At 39.2% G+C, this 20,056-nt stretch overlaps 1 protein-coding gene across 8 annotated transcripts in view; it reads right to left on the bottom strand.

Annotated features, from left to right (window-relative positions):
- COL19A1 (collagen type XIX alpha 1 chain) overlaps positions 1–20,056 on the bottom strand; it is a 212,598-nt gene that overhangs the window by 90,639 nt on the left and 101,903 nt on the right. For 6 of the 8 annotated variants that reach the window (XM_072855250.1, XM_072855256.1, XM_072855248.1 and 3 more), the window contains 2 exons: positions 13,740–13,793; positions 13,014–13,049 (listed from right to left, as the gene is read on the bottom strand). The exons of the other annotated variants lie outside the window; for them this stretch is intronic. In XM_072855250.1, the coding sequence (XP_072711351.1) occupies positions 13,014–13,049; positions 13,740–13,793 (90 nt within the window). The remainder of the gene's footprint in view (positions 1–13,013; positions 13,050–13,739; positions 13,794–20,056) is intronic. 8 annotated transcript variants of the gene reach the window in all.

Below are 20,056 nucleotides of genomic sequence, written 5' to 3'. Positions count from 1 at the left end.
CATTTCTAATAATAAAAATAGGTTATTCATAATAACTTCCAGGATAATGTTATATTCAAGTGCAAGAAAAAATGCAAACAATAATTATTAATCACATTCCTCCATATAAAGGCTGAATCATTTGGAAAAGAAGAGGTAAGTCAGCACTACTTAAGCATAGTTATATTTAATTATGGTGTTATATGAAAAGTGATTTATCTTGTTAAGTTAGGATGCCATAAGAAATAAAAGTTATATTAAATGAATCACAACTTACTCTACAACTCAAATTCAAATATAGGCACTGAAGGGGGAGGGGAAGGGAAGGGAAGGGAGGGGAGGGAAAGAGGACTAAATATAGCAGAAGGCCTTATGCTCGCTGTATTGTAAGAACCAGCCCTGTGCAGCTTCCTCTGCATGCCTGGCTCAGCTTTTCAAAACCCTTCAGAGCCACTGCTCTCTCGCCCTCTCCCCTGACCAGGCACAGGAGCTTTGGGTGTTTTGAATATACCCTCGACTTGTGAGCCTTCCTTCTGAACTCAGTGCAAGGATCAGCCTTTGCTGTCACAGACAGAATCACAGACTGTTTCTGATGCTTTGGGGCTTTAATTTTATATCTGATTAATGTACGACATAATCATAAAGCCTTCAAATAACAGATCTGTACTTAGAACAGTGCCCCCTCCCTTTACTTTATGAGTCACCTTGGAACACAATTTTAAAAAAAATTACGTCGAGGAAGCTATCCAATTTCCATTATAGCAACAAGAAATATGAAATCAGTTTCAATGTAATCAGCAAAGAGCACTGAACACTTCTACTTTGTATAATTAAAAAAAAAAGTATTGAATGTAATATTGCATATTCTTACAGGGTATCACAAAATTAAAGAACTTATGTTTAGTTTATTTAAGAGTTTGAAATATTAAAATAATAATTTCTTAACCATTTAAATTACTCAGACTCAGCTACTGCTTCAGCTTGAGTTATATCTATGGTCAAATTCTGAACTCCTTATTTAGAATTAATTACACATATATATTGCCCCAATAAGGGTAAACTGAGGCCCCCTGAGAATCATGTTTTTAAAAAGTGTCCAGATTTCCAGAAATCAATTTAAAAAGTTCATTTATGATCTCTAATTCTCAAGATAAACTTGAGAAAGTAAGTGGGCATGCCAAAGCTGCTAGCTCATATATCTTCAAGTGATGTTTTAAGTTGATTAGAATCAAGTCTCACTTCAATTTTAAATAGAAGTAGTCAGTTCAAGAGTTTTCCTATTCCTATCATTTCTCTACTTTCAAACACTGAAGCTGGAAGAGTACCTCAGACAGTATTTCACTATAGGATATTTCTCCTTTCACTTCAGTTTATAATGGAAACACGATAAGCCTTAGGATCTTTTACAAAACTGATGCGCACCATTTCCACCTTTCCCCAAAAGTTTATGGAACTAGAATATGCATGATAATGTTGTGTCCAACAAATAAATCACAGTAAATTAATTACAGTGCAGTTATGTAGCTTATACATGCACAAACCCATAATGCGGTATGCGAATGTGACCTCTGTAAACCTTCTCTACTTTCTCCTCAAGGTAGTTTGGAACTTGCAGCGAATTCTGTCTCTCCAACTGTTAGCAATATTCTACATTTGTAGAGAAATTCTGGGAATTCAGGAAGAGGTGGAGTTTTGTTTTGTTAATATTTCATTTCTAGTGACAACTTTATGCAGGGGAATGAGATGAAAACCTGTAATGTCTTTTTTATGGAGGAGGAAATACTTAGTCTCACATATCTGTACAATAAGGCTCCAAGGGGACAAGAATTACACAAGAATGTAACTGCACAATAATGATAATTAATAGCCGACATTTTTGTCCAAGACCTACTTTTATTCTTTTTCTTGTCTCTACAATATTATTGTCAAGAAAAAGGAACCAGATAAGGAGGTTTATCTTCGAGGAAAGGGAGGAGAGCAGCTTACAATTGGTAACTAGGCAGGGAGGACTACCCTGTACAAGGAGCCACATCCTGACATTGAAACTGAGGTAAAAGTTCACACTAACTTCAGTGGGATCTTCGGTTTAAAAAGTGATAGGACAACATGGGCCATGTGAACTAAGATGGCTGTAAAACCGTAATAACTTGGCAATGCTGATGACTTAGCAATGCTGTCCCTGTTCAGCATGCACTGAATGAGATCTTGGAAAAACTGCTGAAGAAGAAACCTGCAGGAAGAATGAAAAAGAAAACTTCTCTACCGTGAAATCTGTCTAAAGGGATGAATAAAACATCCCCTGCTGAACTCCTATAAAGCTTGGCAATGAATGTAACAGTTTAGCACAGAAAAGAAGTACGTATTTGTAGGAAGGCAGACCAAAGTATCTACTTAGGTCTTAGCCCTGTTTAACTTCTGGAGATCTCCCTTTGGAGATCAAAGATAAGATTCTCGACTCCCTCAAATCACAGATGGCACAGTGAGTAGACAAACCCCACCAAAGGAGCCCACCACCACAGACAGAAAGGGACAGAATATAGACTGAATATATACATGTGGCCTCACAGGATATGCCGTCGATTGTGTTGAAAACATTTATGTCAGAAGGCAATCTATTTTACACGTACCATCTCCCCAGGTAAACAACATCCAAAGCAATTAAAATGATTCACTATGCGTCACCCTGATAGCCTTGCACTGGCAAGAGGATGGCTATGGCGATGAGCAAAAGAAGGTGTAGGAATAGCACAGGGCAAAGTGAGGTATAAGAACAGCCTATTCCTGTGGCATCAGACTGGCAGGAAAATACAATGCATCTTTACAGGTGGCCTAACACGCACGGGATTTTCCTGACTCTGCCAGGCCACCTTTGAGGTTGGAAGGTAGTACCCTTCTACTTACTTCATGGAGAAGTGAACTGAAACAACCTATGCAGTCTTTAGGGCTTGTACCTGTCATGGGCCAGGCAAGCCCCTTGAAGTTACGTGCCTGAAGGAGCTTGAGGAACATGAAGTGGAAATGTCTCAAACATTCCCATGTAGCTTGGGGAAAAAAAAGTCAGTACACTGGAGATGGGCTCAGGTGCATCTGAAACTTAGAAAATCTATTACAATGAGTGAGGATGGGTATGAAAAGAGATGAAACATGATGCACAGGCAGGCACAAGAGGGTTGTACAAAACCTTGAAAATGAAGTTAAGAGCGGAAACTTGTGAATTCCTTTACAAGAGGTAAACTATAAAGAGAAGTGTTGGCAAGGGAAAAGATGCTGGTTGTGAAGCTAGGTAAAGAAAAAGCAAGCATGCTCTGAAGCACATGCTGACAGACATTTAAACAAAATATCATCAAAACTTAGTCTAAGCTTTAGTCGAGGGAATACAGGAAAAATGACAGGTTTAAAAAACGCTACAGTAGAGTAAGTGAGCTTTTAAAAGAACTTGCATGTCATTGAAAATATCTGTAGGAATTAATACTTTAATACTTAACAATTAATATATTTTGCAAGTATCAGGAGATAAAAGCTAATAAGAATTATTAAACTTGAGATGGTAGAAGAAAAATGTGTTTAGAAGTGATAGAAGAATCAGCTAACAGTTCAGCCAGTTAAGCTGTTTTAAGTTTCATAAGCTATCAATTTCAAGTGTATTAGCGAGCATGTAGCTATCAGAAGCCGCTTATTAGAGAAGGGCTAAAATCCTGTCATGTGACCCTGCAGGTACAAAACCATTTTTAAATGCCTGATACATCACGACAAGCATCTGCAGAGACATGGTGGAGACTTGGTTCATAAATTTAATAGCTCAGAGTAACTGCCTAAGAACACACTCTGAACAAAAGCAAAGTTTTTATCGTGACGTCTTGGTGAATTAAAACAAAAGAAAACAAAAATCCCAGCTGAAGTGGAAGACTGAAGTTACTTAAAGTTGTTATTCGTATTACTTCCTCCGGAAGCTTTGGCCAATGCCAAAAGACTAAAATATTAGACAAGTAAGTATATTTTTGGTGTTCTGAAGGTTGCTTCAAAACTTAGCTGATAGTTTTTGAAGCAGAAGGCTAGACAGCTGCCTTATGTACTTATAGGTAGTGTTGCTGAAATAGGTTCTGAGCATGGCAGCCTTTCCTTCTCAACACAAATTAGAAGTATAATACAAATGCTAACAATAATAAGGCAGGTCTAATTAAGGCACAAAAATTATTTCATTATAGACCTTTATAGACTGGTTTCTGTGTTCCATACACAAACTACTCTCATGCATTTTTTTCCTCACTATGAGTTCCAGCAAACACATGACCTCAATTTTTATGGAATAAATGCTACTAGACAGGGAGAAAGTGTATGTAGTTTAGTGAGACGAGTCAAAGACAGAGACAAAGCCTAAATGAGGTATGTAGAAACACCTCGTGGTAATGTAAGAATAGGTAATTTTTTAACTATTTGAATATGTGATCTTTTATAATGGTAAAACTTGCTACTTTAAAAAGACCCAGCTATAATAGACATGATTTGGCTAAGCAATTTGGAAACAATATGTTTATAAACAGAAAATATAGCTCTACTGAAACAAAATCAACACTTAAACTTTTTTACAAGTGAACTGGTGAGCAATTCCCACTGCAGGGGCTTGACCTAGTTCTTCAACACACAGTTCTCATCAGGATAAACAAAAGCCGTCACACTGATGAATTACATATACAATGGTCCCTCTGTAAAACCCACAAGTAGAGCAGCACAGGATCACACAAATCAATAGTCAGGTTAAAAGTGACCACGGATTTCCAAATTCCTGACATAACACAATGTGTGATCATGGTAAAGAGCTGCAGCCTGACTGACCTGAAGAGCATTCCCCAGCCACCCAAATACTGCTGGTGGGATGGATGGCACTGCTGTGGCTGCACTCACGCAAGAATGTCCCAGCATCCCAGACAGGATGCATCAAGATGCAGTTCAATTACGTCTTAAATTAAACTAATTATCTGGAGGTGTTAACCAGATGACAAGTTCTGCTGTGCAGGTCATGATTGTCACTGTGATCCTTCTATCTTATTTTGAGGATATTTTCCTCTTTGGCTTGTTTGTACCATATTAAGGGGAAACGAGTGGCTTCCTCTCATGTAAGAACAGGCTATTACTCTTAGCAAGCAAAGGAGCTGAAATATAAATACCTTCCCCATAGTCAAGATGGGTACAGTGTTAGTTTCCCAGATATCTTCAAGCCAGTTTACTTGCTGCGACTGTCCTGCTGCCCTACCTCAAAGCCCAAACAGGAGGGTGAGGAAGAGAGAGATCTTAAAATACAACTATGATGGTTTCCTCTTCATTACCACCCACACAGAGGCTGCAGACACACCTCACTGTTATAAAATTTTGCTAGAATGGGAAAAATGGCACAGGAAAATCACAAATGGATGATAATTTCTTGTTATATTACCATTTAGTGAGGGAAATTAGACTACCACTCTGTCTTCAGCATTTCCAAACATGACCTGGTCTCGTTCGCATCCTTACTGTAGTAAGTCAAGATGGCAAGTTGAAACATTGGTACCCCATGTTTGGCCTCTTACTGCTACTGCAATAATCATAGTGTTTTGCTTGGGAGTGCAAAGTGGAATAGGCCACGATTTTGCTTTCAAAACTGCTGCCAACCCATTTACTTCTAGTGGGAAGGGAGATGGCATTTAGCAGTATTTCAGTCTGCCAGAAAACATGATCAGCTACATTTTCATGATAATTTATTACTGAAGCAAACAGAAAATAAGTTCCTCACTGATCTCATTATGCTTTGGGTTTGGTCATTTCTGTAGCTCTCTCTGGTAACTTAACTTGAAATCTACTTTGCTTCAGAGACAATCATTTCAAAGGGTAAATGGAAGAGTACTTTCACAGAAGTTCACACTTTATGAATCTAGTACTTTTAAAAGACATGGATTTATTTTCTAAGCAAAAAACTATCACTTAAAATCCTGAGGAGTAATCTGAAATGATTCTTTACATTGATGTCTACTGCATATGGGACTATTCTCAAATCATTCTTCTAAGAAGGACATATAAATCACATTCATGCCCATTTAGCAGACTGGGAATTTTTGAAAAACAAATTTTCTGTGAGGCTAAGACATCAATCTTCACTTGTGCCTTCAGTATCAGTATTACTGCGTAAAGAAGATAAAAAACAGACTGAAATTGCTAAAACATCTTCTATTTCACTAAAAAAGTAATCTTAATAGGATCTGCTTCCATACTTAAAAAGCATTTTTTAAAGATGAGAATATTTGAAAGTTACACTGTAAGAGTTAAAGATCACTATATCTCATGTAAAACAACTGAACAGTTCAATATTTTCATGAAATTAATACACCTCCATTAAAAAAGCTGAAGTAGATAAAATTCATATTTTTCTTAGAGTGATGTATATGAAGAGATTTAGAATGAAAATACAATTTTCTGTCTATACTTTCCGTAGTTAACTAGAATTGCTCTCCTTTATGTTATTACATGAAAAGAAAGAGAGAGTAATAGTAGTTAAGATGCTTACTAATGGGGGGTGCATGTGTCCCCTTCTTAAGTAATACGAGTTATTCAGATGACTTATTTTTTCACTGTGAGACAAGGAATTGTGTGCAGAAGTCAAGATAAGCAAAAACTGGCACATGATTTTTCAGGAAGAATCATCTGAGATACTGCTGCCCATTACAACAGCAAGAACGCCAGGATACCAAACGCCTCCTCTTCGGAGTTCCGTATAAATGCCAAATAATTACACTATGACCAAAGTACTGCATCAAATGAATTTGTGAAATTCCTAGGCAACACTGCCGAAAGTGAATTTTAGCTATACATGAATAACTGGCGAAGCTCCGAGGGGAAAGCTGCGTAATCTGTTGCTGATGTTTGTTTAGGGAGGGCAGAGCCAAAAGTGACGGCAGAGCTTGCCCAGGCCTGAATCTGCAGCTTCCTCCTGCAGCCGCCTCCACGCCGCACTTGTGTGCCAGCTTCCTTCGGCTCGATTTAACCAGACCTAGGAGCCGACATTCCAACTATCTGTTTAGTAAGCAAGTCTTGGGGACTTCTGTCTGTGACTGACTTAAGCCTCGGCTTCTGCGTAAACACTTGGTGCCATCTGGATGACTATTTTATAACTCCTGAAAGGGATAGGTTCGCAGGAACGTACGGATGGACGCTCGTTTTCCTCAGGAACTAAAAGCAGCGTATCGAGTGTCAAGAGGAATAGTTATCATACATTTTACAAGAGATGGCTGTGCTACCTTCCCTCACCTGTCACTCTTCTGACACAGCACGCACAGGCTTAAGCTGGGGATACCAGAGCGGGCAAGCTGTGGAGCCAGCTGTGCCCCTGCAGAAAACAGTCCCCAGCTTCTGCCACTAAATTCCACATTTTGACAAAACCACACAACAGAGCACTTATAATCTCTCCTGTTTATTCTCTGAAGGGTCCTCGGCTACAGTACAGTTTATCAGGGAACTTAAACTTTTAAAGACTAAACATATCCCTGCATGAACTGGGCATAATTAGGGAGAAAAGTTCAAAATACATTCCCAGCGTGCATTATAAGACACTTGGAAAGTACTAAAGAAAAGAGACATCTAGTACTTACAGAGCAATTCAGAAAGAACATACCAGAGAAATTAAAGACAGCATAAAAAAAGGACGAGAATCAATCATGACTTTGGACCACTCCCATAAAAATACCACCGTAACAAAGAAGAGACAAAATAAATACATATATCTTGACTTGTGTAGTGTTAACTGACTCCATGGAAACATAGAAAAACTTTACATCCTTAATAAAAGTGCTTAAATATGCACATATATGTCAAAGTTAATGATCCAAGCCACTAAAATGTATTTGTATGAATAATGCATGAATTAAACAAATATACTTAGAACTACTGAAATTACTAATTTCCTTAGGATTCTACATAAAGCCTATAATTTTTTTCATATATTTCTTTTTACAGCTTAGCATATTTTGCACTACAACACTGTTTCTTTTTTTCCCTCTAGTTCTTCATGCAAGAATGATGAAATTGTATTAACAAGACTTCCATACCTGCCTTAAAGAAATGTACAGAAACACATGGGCTGCAATTCTAATCCCATCTCTATTCACTGCAGAAACGTACAGCCAGGCATACACAATTTCTTTCTCAATTCTCTGCTATTGCTGCAAGTGAGAAGTTTTGTTAAGTGTGCATGCTTAACATTTAGGATTTCGTTACAGATTTTCTGTTAACTGACATCAAACAGGAGTATTCAGAGCTCTACTTTTTTTTCCAGAGCAATGCACTTTCTAAGCTATGAAATTTCCATTTCAAACTCATAAAATAATTTTTGCATCTTAAAAAGCAGTGGTATTATTTTCCCTGTTTTGCAGTTTGGCATATGCTCATCCACCTGATAGGCTGTTACAGCTGTTGGGTTTTTATGAATTCTGCCATGCATTACTGCCTCCAAGGATCCCTCATTCCTTACAGAGACTATAATGGCTATACCTGTCAGCTGAGCACTTTTAAAAATACAGATTTTTCCTCCAAGTACCAATAACTTCATTCCCTTCTGCATTTTTTCACGTTGGAGAGCAGAGCGCGCTTACCGTGCTTCTGAGCAGCATGGGATTTCCTACACATCAAGGATGCCCGAACACTTTTAGACACAGGGTCACTGACACCTTTTACACTTTCACAGGTACCGATAGCACAGACAAATGAAAAACCAAGAGTTTCTCCTACCTACTGTTACATGCTTCTATAGATTACCTACGGACAACTCCTGTGGACCGAAGGACCACCAACCAGCTGTTTGGGAATGACTGCAGTGAAGCAGTCTCAGCCTTTTGCCACCTTCATGCTCCCTGTGCTGAGGACAGGACTGTGGTGCAGGTCTGTGTGTGGGAAGAACGCTCTGGCCCTGCACAACGCTGCTGATGCTCTAGTTTATACTGAGACCAGCTTATATGGTAGACCTTCTCCAGCTTATTCCACTGCTGTATGATTTCGATGGAAATACAGAGGAATAGAAGAGCTGCACAGGGCAGCAGAGCTCTATAATGCCATAATTTCCCACCTGTCTCAATATGCAATTGCACTAGGGCAGAAGGTCAATGACCCAGGCCCAGTCATCCAATCTGAGCAAAACCAAGTCCCTTTCAATATTCTCTCCCTCCCTGTCCAAATGCATTTTGGACTTAGCTCTAACAGTGTGTCATTATTTTCACTGCTCTTCCCTCCCTGCCCCCAAGCATAATAATTATTTTTGCATTTTGATAAAAAGAAATAGATCATTTTCACATTAGGAAAAACTAAAAAATGACTATAAGTAGAGGATAAATTTATGACGTTATGCATGAGTCCCAAATGAATGGAACATTTTAAAACTTTGCTTTAATAGGGTTCATAACTGAAACACTGATGTCACATTTTGGCTGTAACAGCATGAACGGTCCTGACATAGTAAGTTCTCATTCAGTGACACATGAACCTTGATATTATCTGACCACTACTTACTCACAGCGAGATACAACATCTTCCTTTCATGATTATGTATCATAAGAGTCACGGCCACACAGAAGTCACACAAATAAAACAGCTCTGAAGACTGGATTTTCCCCGAGCCACCACCATTCATGTCATTCATCTTCTTTTAGCTCTTGCCAACAGAAACACATGACTATTTACAGTGGCGGAGACAGAAAGCCTTCCTGCTGGGCCATATATTCCCGCAGTGTTGTAATCTGTCTTCAAACTGCTAAACCAATTCACACTCACTCTTGTCTCTTCTCTCAGTTAGCAGCTACACAAAAAAAATGTTTCAGTATGTCAGTTAGTAACATCCCTCTGAAGACTCATGTCTGCTTTCCTAAAATTTAAATGTTTCCTTTTAAAAAGTGTGAAGACGACCATCAGTGGGTGTACCAATGCAGAGACATCTTGCTATGCCTGAATCAACTGAACTGAAACATTTGCACAGCATTTTATAATCAAAGAAATGTAATTCTTTTACAGTTCATTTTACGAAAGTGAATCACTTAAGGTAGAGAAGGAATAAGTTCAGCCAATTTGAAAGCAGCTTTTGATTTTCGATATCATACTACTGACCTCTGAGTATGACTCTTAGGAAAGCTAAGTGTCCACGACTGCAACTGAAGACAATGAATGCATTTGAAACAGGCCTAACACATCCAGGTGCCTCTATCAAAATGGATGTAGTCATTTTTCCATCATTTACACAAGAAATGCTCAAAACGGCCACTCTATGGTCCTATAGCACACAGAAAATAGGCATCCTCAATTCTTTTTCCTGTGTCTTATCTTCAGAAGTATCCTATTCCTATTTCAATGATCCCTTCAAGGCCTGTAATAATCTATCTGAAGCAAGATCTACTCCAATCCATCTACTGCAGTAACAATCCTAGAATCAAGGTTGTTTATTAAAAATATTTCACCATTAACGCTTTCAACACACATTTTGACTGTATATTCAAGAGCTGAAGGACATAGTTGGCCCTGTTTACCTCTAGCAAGACATGAACTGTAGCAAACAGACACTGACCTTGGGACACAGTACTAATTTATCTCTAGGAAATCAAGATACCGGATATTTAGATTTCCTAATCCAAAAACAAGTATCATAAAACATAGCAACTTAATTTTGAAACCTTGGAGTAGAATTTATTTTTATGGTATGGGTTTCTGGTTACATCCTTCAATGTTTGTCAGATCTAACGGAGATCCTTGCTGCTACCGTCTTGGAGTGAAAAGACAACGTATAATCATTTACACTATGAATGATAGTTCTTATGAAGTTTATTTAGGATTACATGGGTAACATGAATAGTGAAGAAGTAGCTAATAACACTGAGTCTGGGGGAAGAGCTATTCATGCTGCGGAACTACAGCCTGGGAATTTGGGAGCTTTTGTCTTTGTTTTCATTTTTGCCATGCTCTTTTGCACCATTCTCAATTGTTTTTACCCAGATGGGCTGTCCCTAATGGGAGGCCTTCTCACTTCAGTTTGTGAGCAAAAACACTTGTATTCAGACAGAATTTATTACTTTTATGAAGCAAAACTTGCTCTGGAGAGTTTTGGGGACGTTTCTCTTTAGGCTTCGTACATGATTGGGGCACAGATCATTGCAAGGAAATTAAAAACATCTTCCACCATCTCTATGGCACTATATAGCCAGAATACAACTAATAGGCAGATCAATTCTCTTTTCTGGGGCACAGGCATGTACCAGATCCTCACAAAGAATCTGACAGATCCATACTCAAGAAGTCTTTCCTTGATACTTGAAAGACAACTAGTCATCATGTCTGACCTCACATATTCTTTTTTACAGGTAAATTACAGGAAAGGGAATAAATGAATTAGTGACCAAATTTGCAACTTCCTGAGTCTGATACACAGACTTCTTCTATAAAGAAAGAAGGTAAGATACCTGTCTGCTTTTTTTCCTCTGAGCATTGTAGAAACCATAAAACACCCTAAATTATTGAAATATTGTTCTTCATAAGAATCTAGTAAGTGATTTTCCATCATTATAACGTTACATTTCTTTTTCCTTTCCAGTCTGTGCTTGTTAAGCATATCTGGTCATGTAAGATAAAAAGATTGTACAGATGTCAAGACCATGACATGTAGCTCTGCAAATATTTGAAAGGGCAAACTCTAAACAATTTTCTATTCTGCGTGAAAAGAATTTTGCAACCTCTTTTTCTGGATAGAGAAGGCTTCATACTGAAGCATATGTTATTCTCAAATACTGTTAGACATGTCCAATCACCGAAATGTAAATGGACTATAATTAAGCCAATACTGAAATTATTTTAATTATTTTTATTATCAGTAGCAGCATTATCTTGTAATGCAAAGAACCAGAAGCATATGATGTGTTTCATAAAAGACAATGGTCTATGCCTTTGTGGTACCAACACATGGAGTGAACACAGGCATGTGAGTGTGTGTGTGTGATCAACAGCAAATAGCAAGCTGGACTGGCTGGCAAGTAGGTGAAATGGCCTGGAAGCCAGAGGAATATATCTATATGTGTGTGTGTGTACATGCATGTTTTTGTGTGGGTGTCTGTGAGCAAGCAGGTCTGCATCAGTAACTGGAGTGAGGCTGTGAGCCTCGGGGTTGGGGTTGAATGCCCAGGTGCCAGTAACTGGAGAGACCAGGAGCAGGGGCATCTACTGGTTAGGCTGTGTGTCAGCTCAGCTACTAGAGGGATGCACATTGTATATACGTATATATTTCCCAGTACGTCTAGTACTATAGATCATCATCATGATCAGCCAGAGGGGGTAACAGGATGAGGCTGTTGGAGCTGTTTGTGTTTGTGGGAGTGCTGAGTGTGTCCATCTGTGTTGACCTGTGCGGCCAGACCTGTCTATATGTGTTGTACGTGTGTTTGTATGCCTACTGGGAATGCACGCTCAGCCCCACTACCAGCTGGACCTGAGGGCAAGGAGCTGTGGCAGCCTCACAACTATCTGGCTGCTGGATGTGTCCCTACATCCTTAACTTTCTGAAAATAGGTTCCTGTGTGTCATATCTGAACTTATGCATGCTATATATATAATACTGTGTTGTACATATAACATTGCACTCATAACTAAGTACTTAATAAAATAATCTGACAATAGAATACTTACAATATCTTAAAAACATTAATTAGTTTTGCAAGCTTTCACTGAAAAATATTTTTCACTAAAAATAACAAGGTAATTCTTTCACTTTAACCAGCCTATACTATCTATACACAGAATAAAAAAGCAATATTCTTAGCATCTGGTGGGAAACACCATGTTCTAAATATGCTTATTTTCTTCATATTCATAAAAATCCCTTTTCCCTGCTTCACAATTCATATAGAAAATGCACAGGCATTCTAAAGAGAGGGACTTTTGGCTCTTGAATTTAATAATGAAAGTATTTACATTGCAAATAAGCTAAGAACTGCAACATTTCTTAGCGATTTTCTTTCGTCTGTTTTTGTTTTACATGTACTTACGCTCACGGCAGTTGGTCCCGGAGGTCCTGCATCTCCCTAGTTAAAATAGGAGAGTAAGTAAATTGCCAATCTCTTTATTTATACATACTTAACCTCGAGGCATTTTAGAGGATATGCACCACTGCAGAAGTAAATTCAGTATAATCATCAAACATGCTCTGATTATGAAAGTATATGAGTAAAGCAATATTCTTTTCCAGTAATGGCGTAGATGTACACAGTTCACCACAGGTTAAATGGAAAAAAAAATGGCAGGCCTCTACATAAATGAATCACAGCTTAAAAAAAGCAATCTTTCAAAACACATTTGCATATGTTAAATTACAAGCTGCAGCTTACATGCACAAGGTGGCCACTGAAGTCAGTATGACAGCTCACATATGTAAAGACATCTGACTGTGTAAAATGTTCATAGAATTAGGTTGCTGAGGTACGAATTGCGCTGTGAGACCTTCGGGTTCAGTCCATGGGAGCAAATCAGAGCACCCAGAGAGCAATTCAGAACAGCGAATTTAGGCTCCTGCTCTGAATTCCTTTCAAAATTTGTTGTGATAAAGAGTACTTGTCTTCCATATTTAGTTAGTCTGTATTCATATTCTTCAACCCTTAAGCTACACAAATGGCAGCAGTGGGTGTTCGTCATATGTAGTTAAGGCAATGTGTTCAATATTGAAGAAATATCACGCACACTCACATATACATACAACTTTACAGATAAAAAAGTACCTTTTCTCCTTTAGGACCAGCCACACCAGGACTACCAGGGTCACCTTTTAGTCCCTGGGCAAAGAAGAAAAATGCTTACTTGTTGTCATCTGCAGAAAGCGTTGGACAAAATCCTGTAGTGCTGTGAATTAGTATATACTAACCAACTAAGCCTTAAAATATTATCACATTATTAGTACTACTATCTCATAATTCTTTATTTTCATTATTTTGTGAACAGAGAAACATCTATCGAAGACCACATGTCTCTTCAACACATAATTAAACACACAAAGCCAAACTATCTACTTGACTGTGCCCCATTATGGCAAGTAGCGTGTAGAAATGCAAAGTTCCTTTGCAGTCCCAGTAGGTCTGTCTTGCATGGCCAACAAAGATAAAATAGAATACTAGAGAAAGTACTAGTACATTCACTTAACCTCTGCTAAAATCGGGAAAGAGGCAGGGGTGGACAGAGAGCTGTGGACTCTATGCTTCAAGTAGCAATGCTGAGCTGGTGAGCTACAGCAGGGTACAGCTTAGAGCTGCTGCACAGGCTCTAACACTCCGATCTTCACCAGTGTTTGAAAAGAAAATTAGAAAAATAATTGAGTCCTTCATACCTCCCTCCTTAGTTCTGCTTCAGCTGGAGAAGCAGATAATACTGCCTAGTCTTACACATTACATACGCAGCAATTTCACTATTGCAGAATCATAGAACGGTTTGGGTTGGAAGGGACCTTTACAGGTCACCTAGTCCAACCCCCCTGCAATGAGCAGGGACATCTTTAACTCGATCAGGTTGCTCAGAGCCCCATCCAACCTGACCTTGAATGTTTCCAGGGATGGGGCCTCCACAACCTCTCTGGGCAACCGGTTCCAGTGTTTCACCATCCTCATCGTAAAAAATTTCCTCCTTGTATCTAGTCTGAATCTACCCTCTATAATATCTACAATACAGCTCTTCCACTAACATGTCTCACCAGAAGCAGGAGGGAGGAAGAGGCGGGAGTGTTGATCTGCTTGAGGGTAGGAAGGCTCTGCAGAGGGACCTGGACAGGCTGGATCAATGGGCCGAGGTCAATTGTATGAGGTTTAACAAGGCCAAGTGTCAGGTCCTGCACTTGGGCCACAGCAACCCCATGCAACGCTACAGGCTTGGGGAAGAGTGGCTGGAAAGCTGCCTGGTGGAAAAGGGCCTGGGCGTGTTGGTTGACAGCAGGCTGAACATGAGCCAGCAGTGTGCCCAGGTGGCCAAGAAAGCCAATGGCATCCTGGCTTGTATCAGGAATAGCATGGCCAGCAGGAGTAGGGAAGTGATCGTGCCCCTGTACTTGGCCCTGGTGAGGCTGCACCTTGAATACTGTGTTCAGTTTTGGGCCCCTCACTACAAGAGAGACACTGAGGTGCTGGAGCGTGTCCAAAGAAGGGCAATGAAGCTGGTGAAGGGTCTAGAGCAGAAGTCTTATGAGGATGGGCTGAGGGAACTGGGGTTGTTTAGTCTGGAGAAGCGGAGGCTGAGGGGAGACCTTATTGCTCTCTACAACTACCTGAAAGGAGGTTGTAGCAAGGTGTGTGTTGGTCTCTTCTCCCAGGTAACAAGTGATAGGACAAGAGGACATGGCCTCAAGTTGCATCAGGAGAGGTTTAGATTGGCTGTTAGGAAAAAATTCTTTACTGAAAGGGCGGCCAAGCATTGGAACAGGCTGCCTAGAGAGGTGGTGGAGTCACCATACCTGGAGGAGTTAAAAAAATGTGTAGATGTGGCACTTCAGGACATGGTTTAGTAGGCATAGAGGTGTTGGGTTGACAGTTGGACTAGATGATCTTAGAGGTCTTTTCCAACCTTAATGATTCTGTGATTCTATGATTCTATAAGCACCCCAAAAAAATCTTTAGCAGACAGCACATAATCTTTGTTGTCTTCTTGCCACAAAACACATGGAAAAGCGAGAAGTTTTGAAATATGCCCAGCAAATTCAAGCCATTCTGCAGTAAGGAATGAACTTAATTCTAATGCTGGACCAACTTACCAGGAACTCCTTTTTGTTTAAGCCAGATGTATTTTGTGCCTTCCCTCTGATCGCTGTTTTAGAGGCATGTGACAGGAGTGCATGTACATTGTGAGTCAGAGACAGTTCTACAGGTTCGAAGATTTTACTTAGAAACCAAATAGCAATAATGTAGGCAATACAGGACTAAATCATAATGAGATACTCCAGAAGTAGGCCACCATCATTATTACTGTGGAGCTTAAATAGGTTGAGGACAGAAAAGATTCATCTACATCTGAATTAGGGTTTACGAACTTAAGTTCTTCCCAGCCCCCTTTTTGCCCTTGCAAACTCTCTTCCTCAGTTTGCAATAATTGGAAAGATAGAGACAACTGGCACGAAAATAAGTAACATCTGTGCCTTGGTGGGTACAGAAACATTAAATCAGTGAGTGTTCTAAATACTGCATATTTGTGCAACTTCACTTCCTGCTAAAATTACATTAATTCACCATCTGGAAGGAACATCATTTAGAACTATATGAGCATTTAAGTACCCACTTTGGATTAAATTTGTGGTTGTTGTAAATACCCCTGATTTAGCTTTGATTTGTCCTTTATTAAGCTTGCCAAATATGTAATAGTTAAATCAGAAGTAGTTTTGCTGTTTGAACTTAAAAAATGTAATAGGCAGATGGATTCAAAAACCAAGCCAAAAAATTGCCTTTTTTTTTTTTACAATCTGCATATTTATGACATAGTTTTAATATTGCCTCCATTTACTATGTTTTACTTTTCACCTCCTTCTGAAAGACTGCATAAAACACAACCATTCCATATTCTAAAAAGCCATTTTAGGGATTTTTCAGGTATGCAAACCATATGGATTTGGTTCAAAATCAGTATTAGCAAATCAGCAGTGGAACAATAGGTTTGAGTTTAAGAATTAGCTCTTAGGCTGTATATTTGCAGAAGAGAAGAGAAAAGGGTAAAAAAAAATCTGCAACTCACAGACGGCAATATATCTGTCTGTGTCTCTACTGAATAGAAAAGACAACTAGCTGATGAAAGATACTGAACCTAAGCCATGCACTGTTAAACTATGAACCTCATTTTTTTCCCAATTGGTGTGTTTAAAGCTTTTAGTAGTATTCCTGCAGTGCACCTCGGTGAGGGATGCAGTTTGACAGCTACTGCAGAGATGATGACCACAGAGGTCAACCTCACATATAAAGGACAAGAGGAAACCACATATTTGACAACAAGCCTTACAGTGTTTGCAGCAGGACTTTTGAGTACCCAGGAAGGTTTTCATATAAAGTATTTATTTTAAAATACTTGAATTAGCTTTCCTTTGCAGTTTAAAACCTCAAGAAAGAAACGTAGCATCAGAAAAAAAAAATTGCTTAAAAGGTTCTCCCATTAGAAGTATTTCTTATTCTTCTATACATTATATATCTTTTAAAAATATTATTATGTTAATAAGTTCCAGACATAGTGAATGCTTGCAAAAACACATCTGGCACTGCACCATGCCTATTCTTCCCTACAGCTACCCTTTTAAAGCTGCTGAGATGTCTAGCTGCTGCTGCCTGTCTCTGAAATGACATCAGAAGTAAGAATTCCTGTGCTGAGTCGAATCTGTATCCCCTTCTACCACAGTAGAGTACAGTATCCTTTCTCTGGCAGAGACCAGAACAGGATGCTTCAGTAAAACACATGTGGTTAGCTGAACAGACATAATTTGGATGATTTTAGATTAAGGTTTAAATTAGAAAAGCTCATTTTCTGCAATATTTTAGGAGAATGAGGTCAGTTTTGAAAACAGTAAACTAATTTCTATTGATCTAAGGAGTCTGTTACCAGATTTGTCAGAAATTCAAGAACTGAGTAGAAATTCCAGCAGCTTTCATAACAGATGGTAAATGAACTACTGAATTCTATCCCAAACTAATTCTAGCTTTTTTGGAGCAATACAATAATACACATTTGTGAGTTCATGAACAGTCTTCAGCTGGTACTTTTCCTCCTCTGTAAGGAATACAGCTTGGTCTTTTTACAGGTCAGAATAAACTTACATTATGTTTCCTCTATGGATGCCAAAATGTAAAGTAAGCGTTAGGATATGCATGTATAAGGCCAACTCAAGGCTAACAAGATAACAACATGAGAAATGGCAGAAATGAGAAATGTTATATGTATGTTTAATAAGACAGGTATTACAGTAACACAACTGCTGACCGACAGAGAAATTACTCAACAAGTATATCACAAATATCAATAAGGATGTAAAGTCAGCAAAATCGGGGCCAACAGAGGAAAGATTAAACTAGAGGCAGGCTTTTTGTTTGGAAGGGGATGACAATGGTATTTCTTCTGGTGGAAGGAATTTAAAGGAGAAGTTACCATACTGGTTGACACTATTTTTGACAAATATTTAACCAGACTTTTCTGTGATAGTAGTTTACTGGAATCTTAGCCAGCCTACAAAACTAACTGGATTAGGAGAAGAAGACAATTAAAAAACAGTAACTGTGCTTTAAAGCTCTAAAAAGGACCACGGTTTCACAAATTCTTCAAAGGATGGGATTTTATTAATGGTGTCCCAACACTACTGGCATAAAACGTGACAGTTTTTCTATTTGAATTTTCCTTTTAAACCAGCAACAATGTCATACAATGTTTTCTGTGCTCTGGAGTTCCACAGTGAAGAAAAAATAACTTTACTTAGTGATGTGATAAATATGTTCTTTACCAAGTCTGAGAACACTTTATTCACTCAAAAGAAGTGCTAGGTATAACCAGAACCAGAAAACTAAACAGTTTTTCACTTCCTATGTTTTCAGTCATTTGGATAAGAACATAACAGTCAAAGATTTTGCAGGAAAAGGGAACCAAACAATGTTTTCTCCTAAGCCAATTCTTTTGGGTCAACATGATGATCTGCAAACTGGTACTACTACCATCACTAGCAAAAAGGACAGAAGATGAAGAGAACAGAGGATGCACAGCTTGCTGCTTGTGTTGGGAAATCACATCCCATATGCCTGTAGCGTCTCAGGAACTACTCTACGAAAGAATCCTAGCCCCTAGGAGTATCATCTAACCTGCCCATTAAACAACAGCAACAACTTGAACCAAGTACACACCCTCTGTGAGTACTCCCATATAAGCTACAAGGGTTATATTAAAAGGGAAATGTGTTGGTGCTTGCACAGGATGGGGAAAGCATCCTGTAATTTAAAGGAGTCTGCTTCTGTAAATTAGGTTTTCTTGCAGACTCGCCTGTTGCTTTTAACCTTAACACTGTGATGCTCAGCTGGGTTTAAAAGCCACATGAGGGGTCTGTAAGGGTTTAATGAGCAGACACCTCTCCGGCTGAGACCGACTAGCTGGCAATCCCTGTGATAAAACCTCTGCAGCCCAAACAAGGGGATTTGAATGACAGGCCAGGGAAGTCTGAGGAAGAATTTCAGCAGCAGGTTGACAATGAGCTGATCTGGGAGCAAACACAGAAGCCTCAAGAAAGCTAGGCTAAGGAGAGGAAGCTTACTGGGAAACTCTTACAGAGCTGCCAGAGTTTCTAAGGCTTATGTTGCCTGGCAGCAGGCAACTGGACTGATGGGTTTCCGTATGGACTGGAGACCAGACTCGAGAGCCAGGGTTCTGTTTAACAGCTCACTGAAGACAAACTACTGAGATGAAGAGACAGATACCAGCCACAACGCAAACCTCACCAGTAGTGTTAGAAGACAGGGCCTACAGCCTTTTCTCAGCTGCCATCAGTTACTTACTTATCCACCGCTGGGAAATATCTGAGAAGTACATTAACCTCTCACCCTGAGACAAAATGTTTACTATAGTAACAGACATGAATTTGATCAGAGAAGTCTGAAAGAGAGTACCAAAATAACTGAATTGTTAGCTTTGCATGAAATTATCAATAAGAAAACTCTTTCTAGAGTTCAGGAACATTAGGAAAATTGTTATGTTAAGTGTTCCCTCCAAGTAAAACATGCTTTTTGTGCCCTAATGCTTTACTTGATGAATTCTGACTTAACAAGCTCTAGCAGGTTCACCGAGGCCTGAGAAAACTGTATCATACACTGAAAATTTTCTCAAGAGAGAGAGAGAGCAGCAGACAGTGCTTACACATCATCACAGAAAAGAGATGAAACAGAGAAAATGTACCGGCAGCCGACGACAGGCGCTTTTCCCAATGCAAAAATGCAAAAATCAGCTGGACCCCAACCAGAGGACTCCAGCAGCTCCTGCAGCAGCCAAGTGTCACCCACTGGAAATGCAACAATTTGTGCAGCATACACTATGCTGCACGCATGTGGCA

Source organism: Ciconia boyciana, chromosome 3, assembly GCF_034638445.1.
Source record: "Ciconia boyciana chromosome 3, ASM3463844v1, whole genome shotgun sequence".
NCBI lineage: Eukaryota > Metazoa > Chordata > Aves > Ciconiiformes > Ciconiidae > Ciconia > Ciconia boyciana.
Note: the sequence above shows the minus strand (reverse complement) of the source record. Positions and strands in the feature narration are given on the sequence as shown.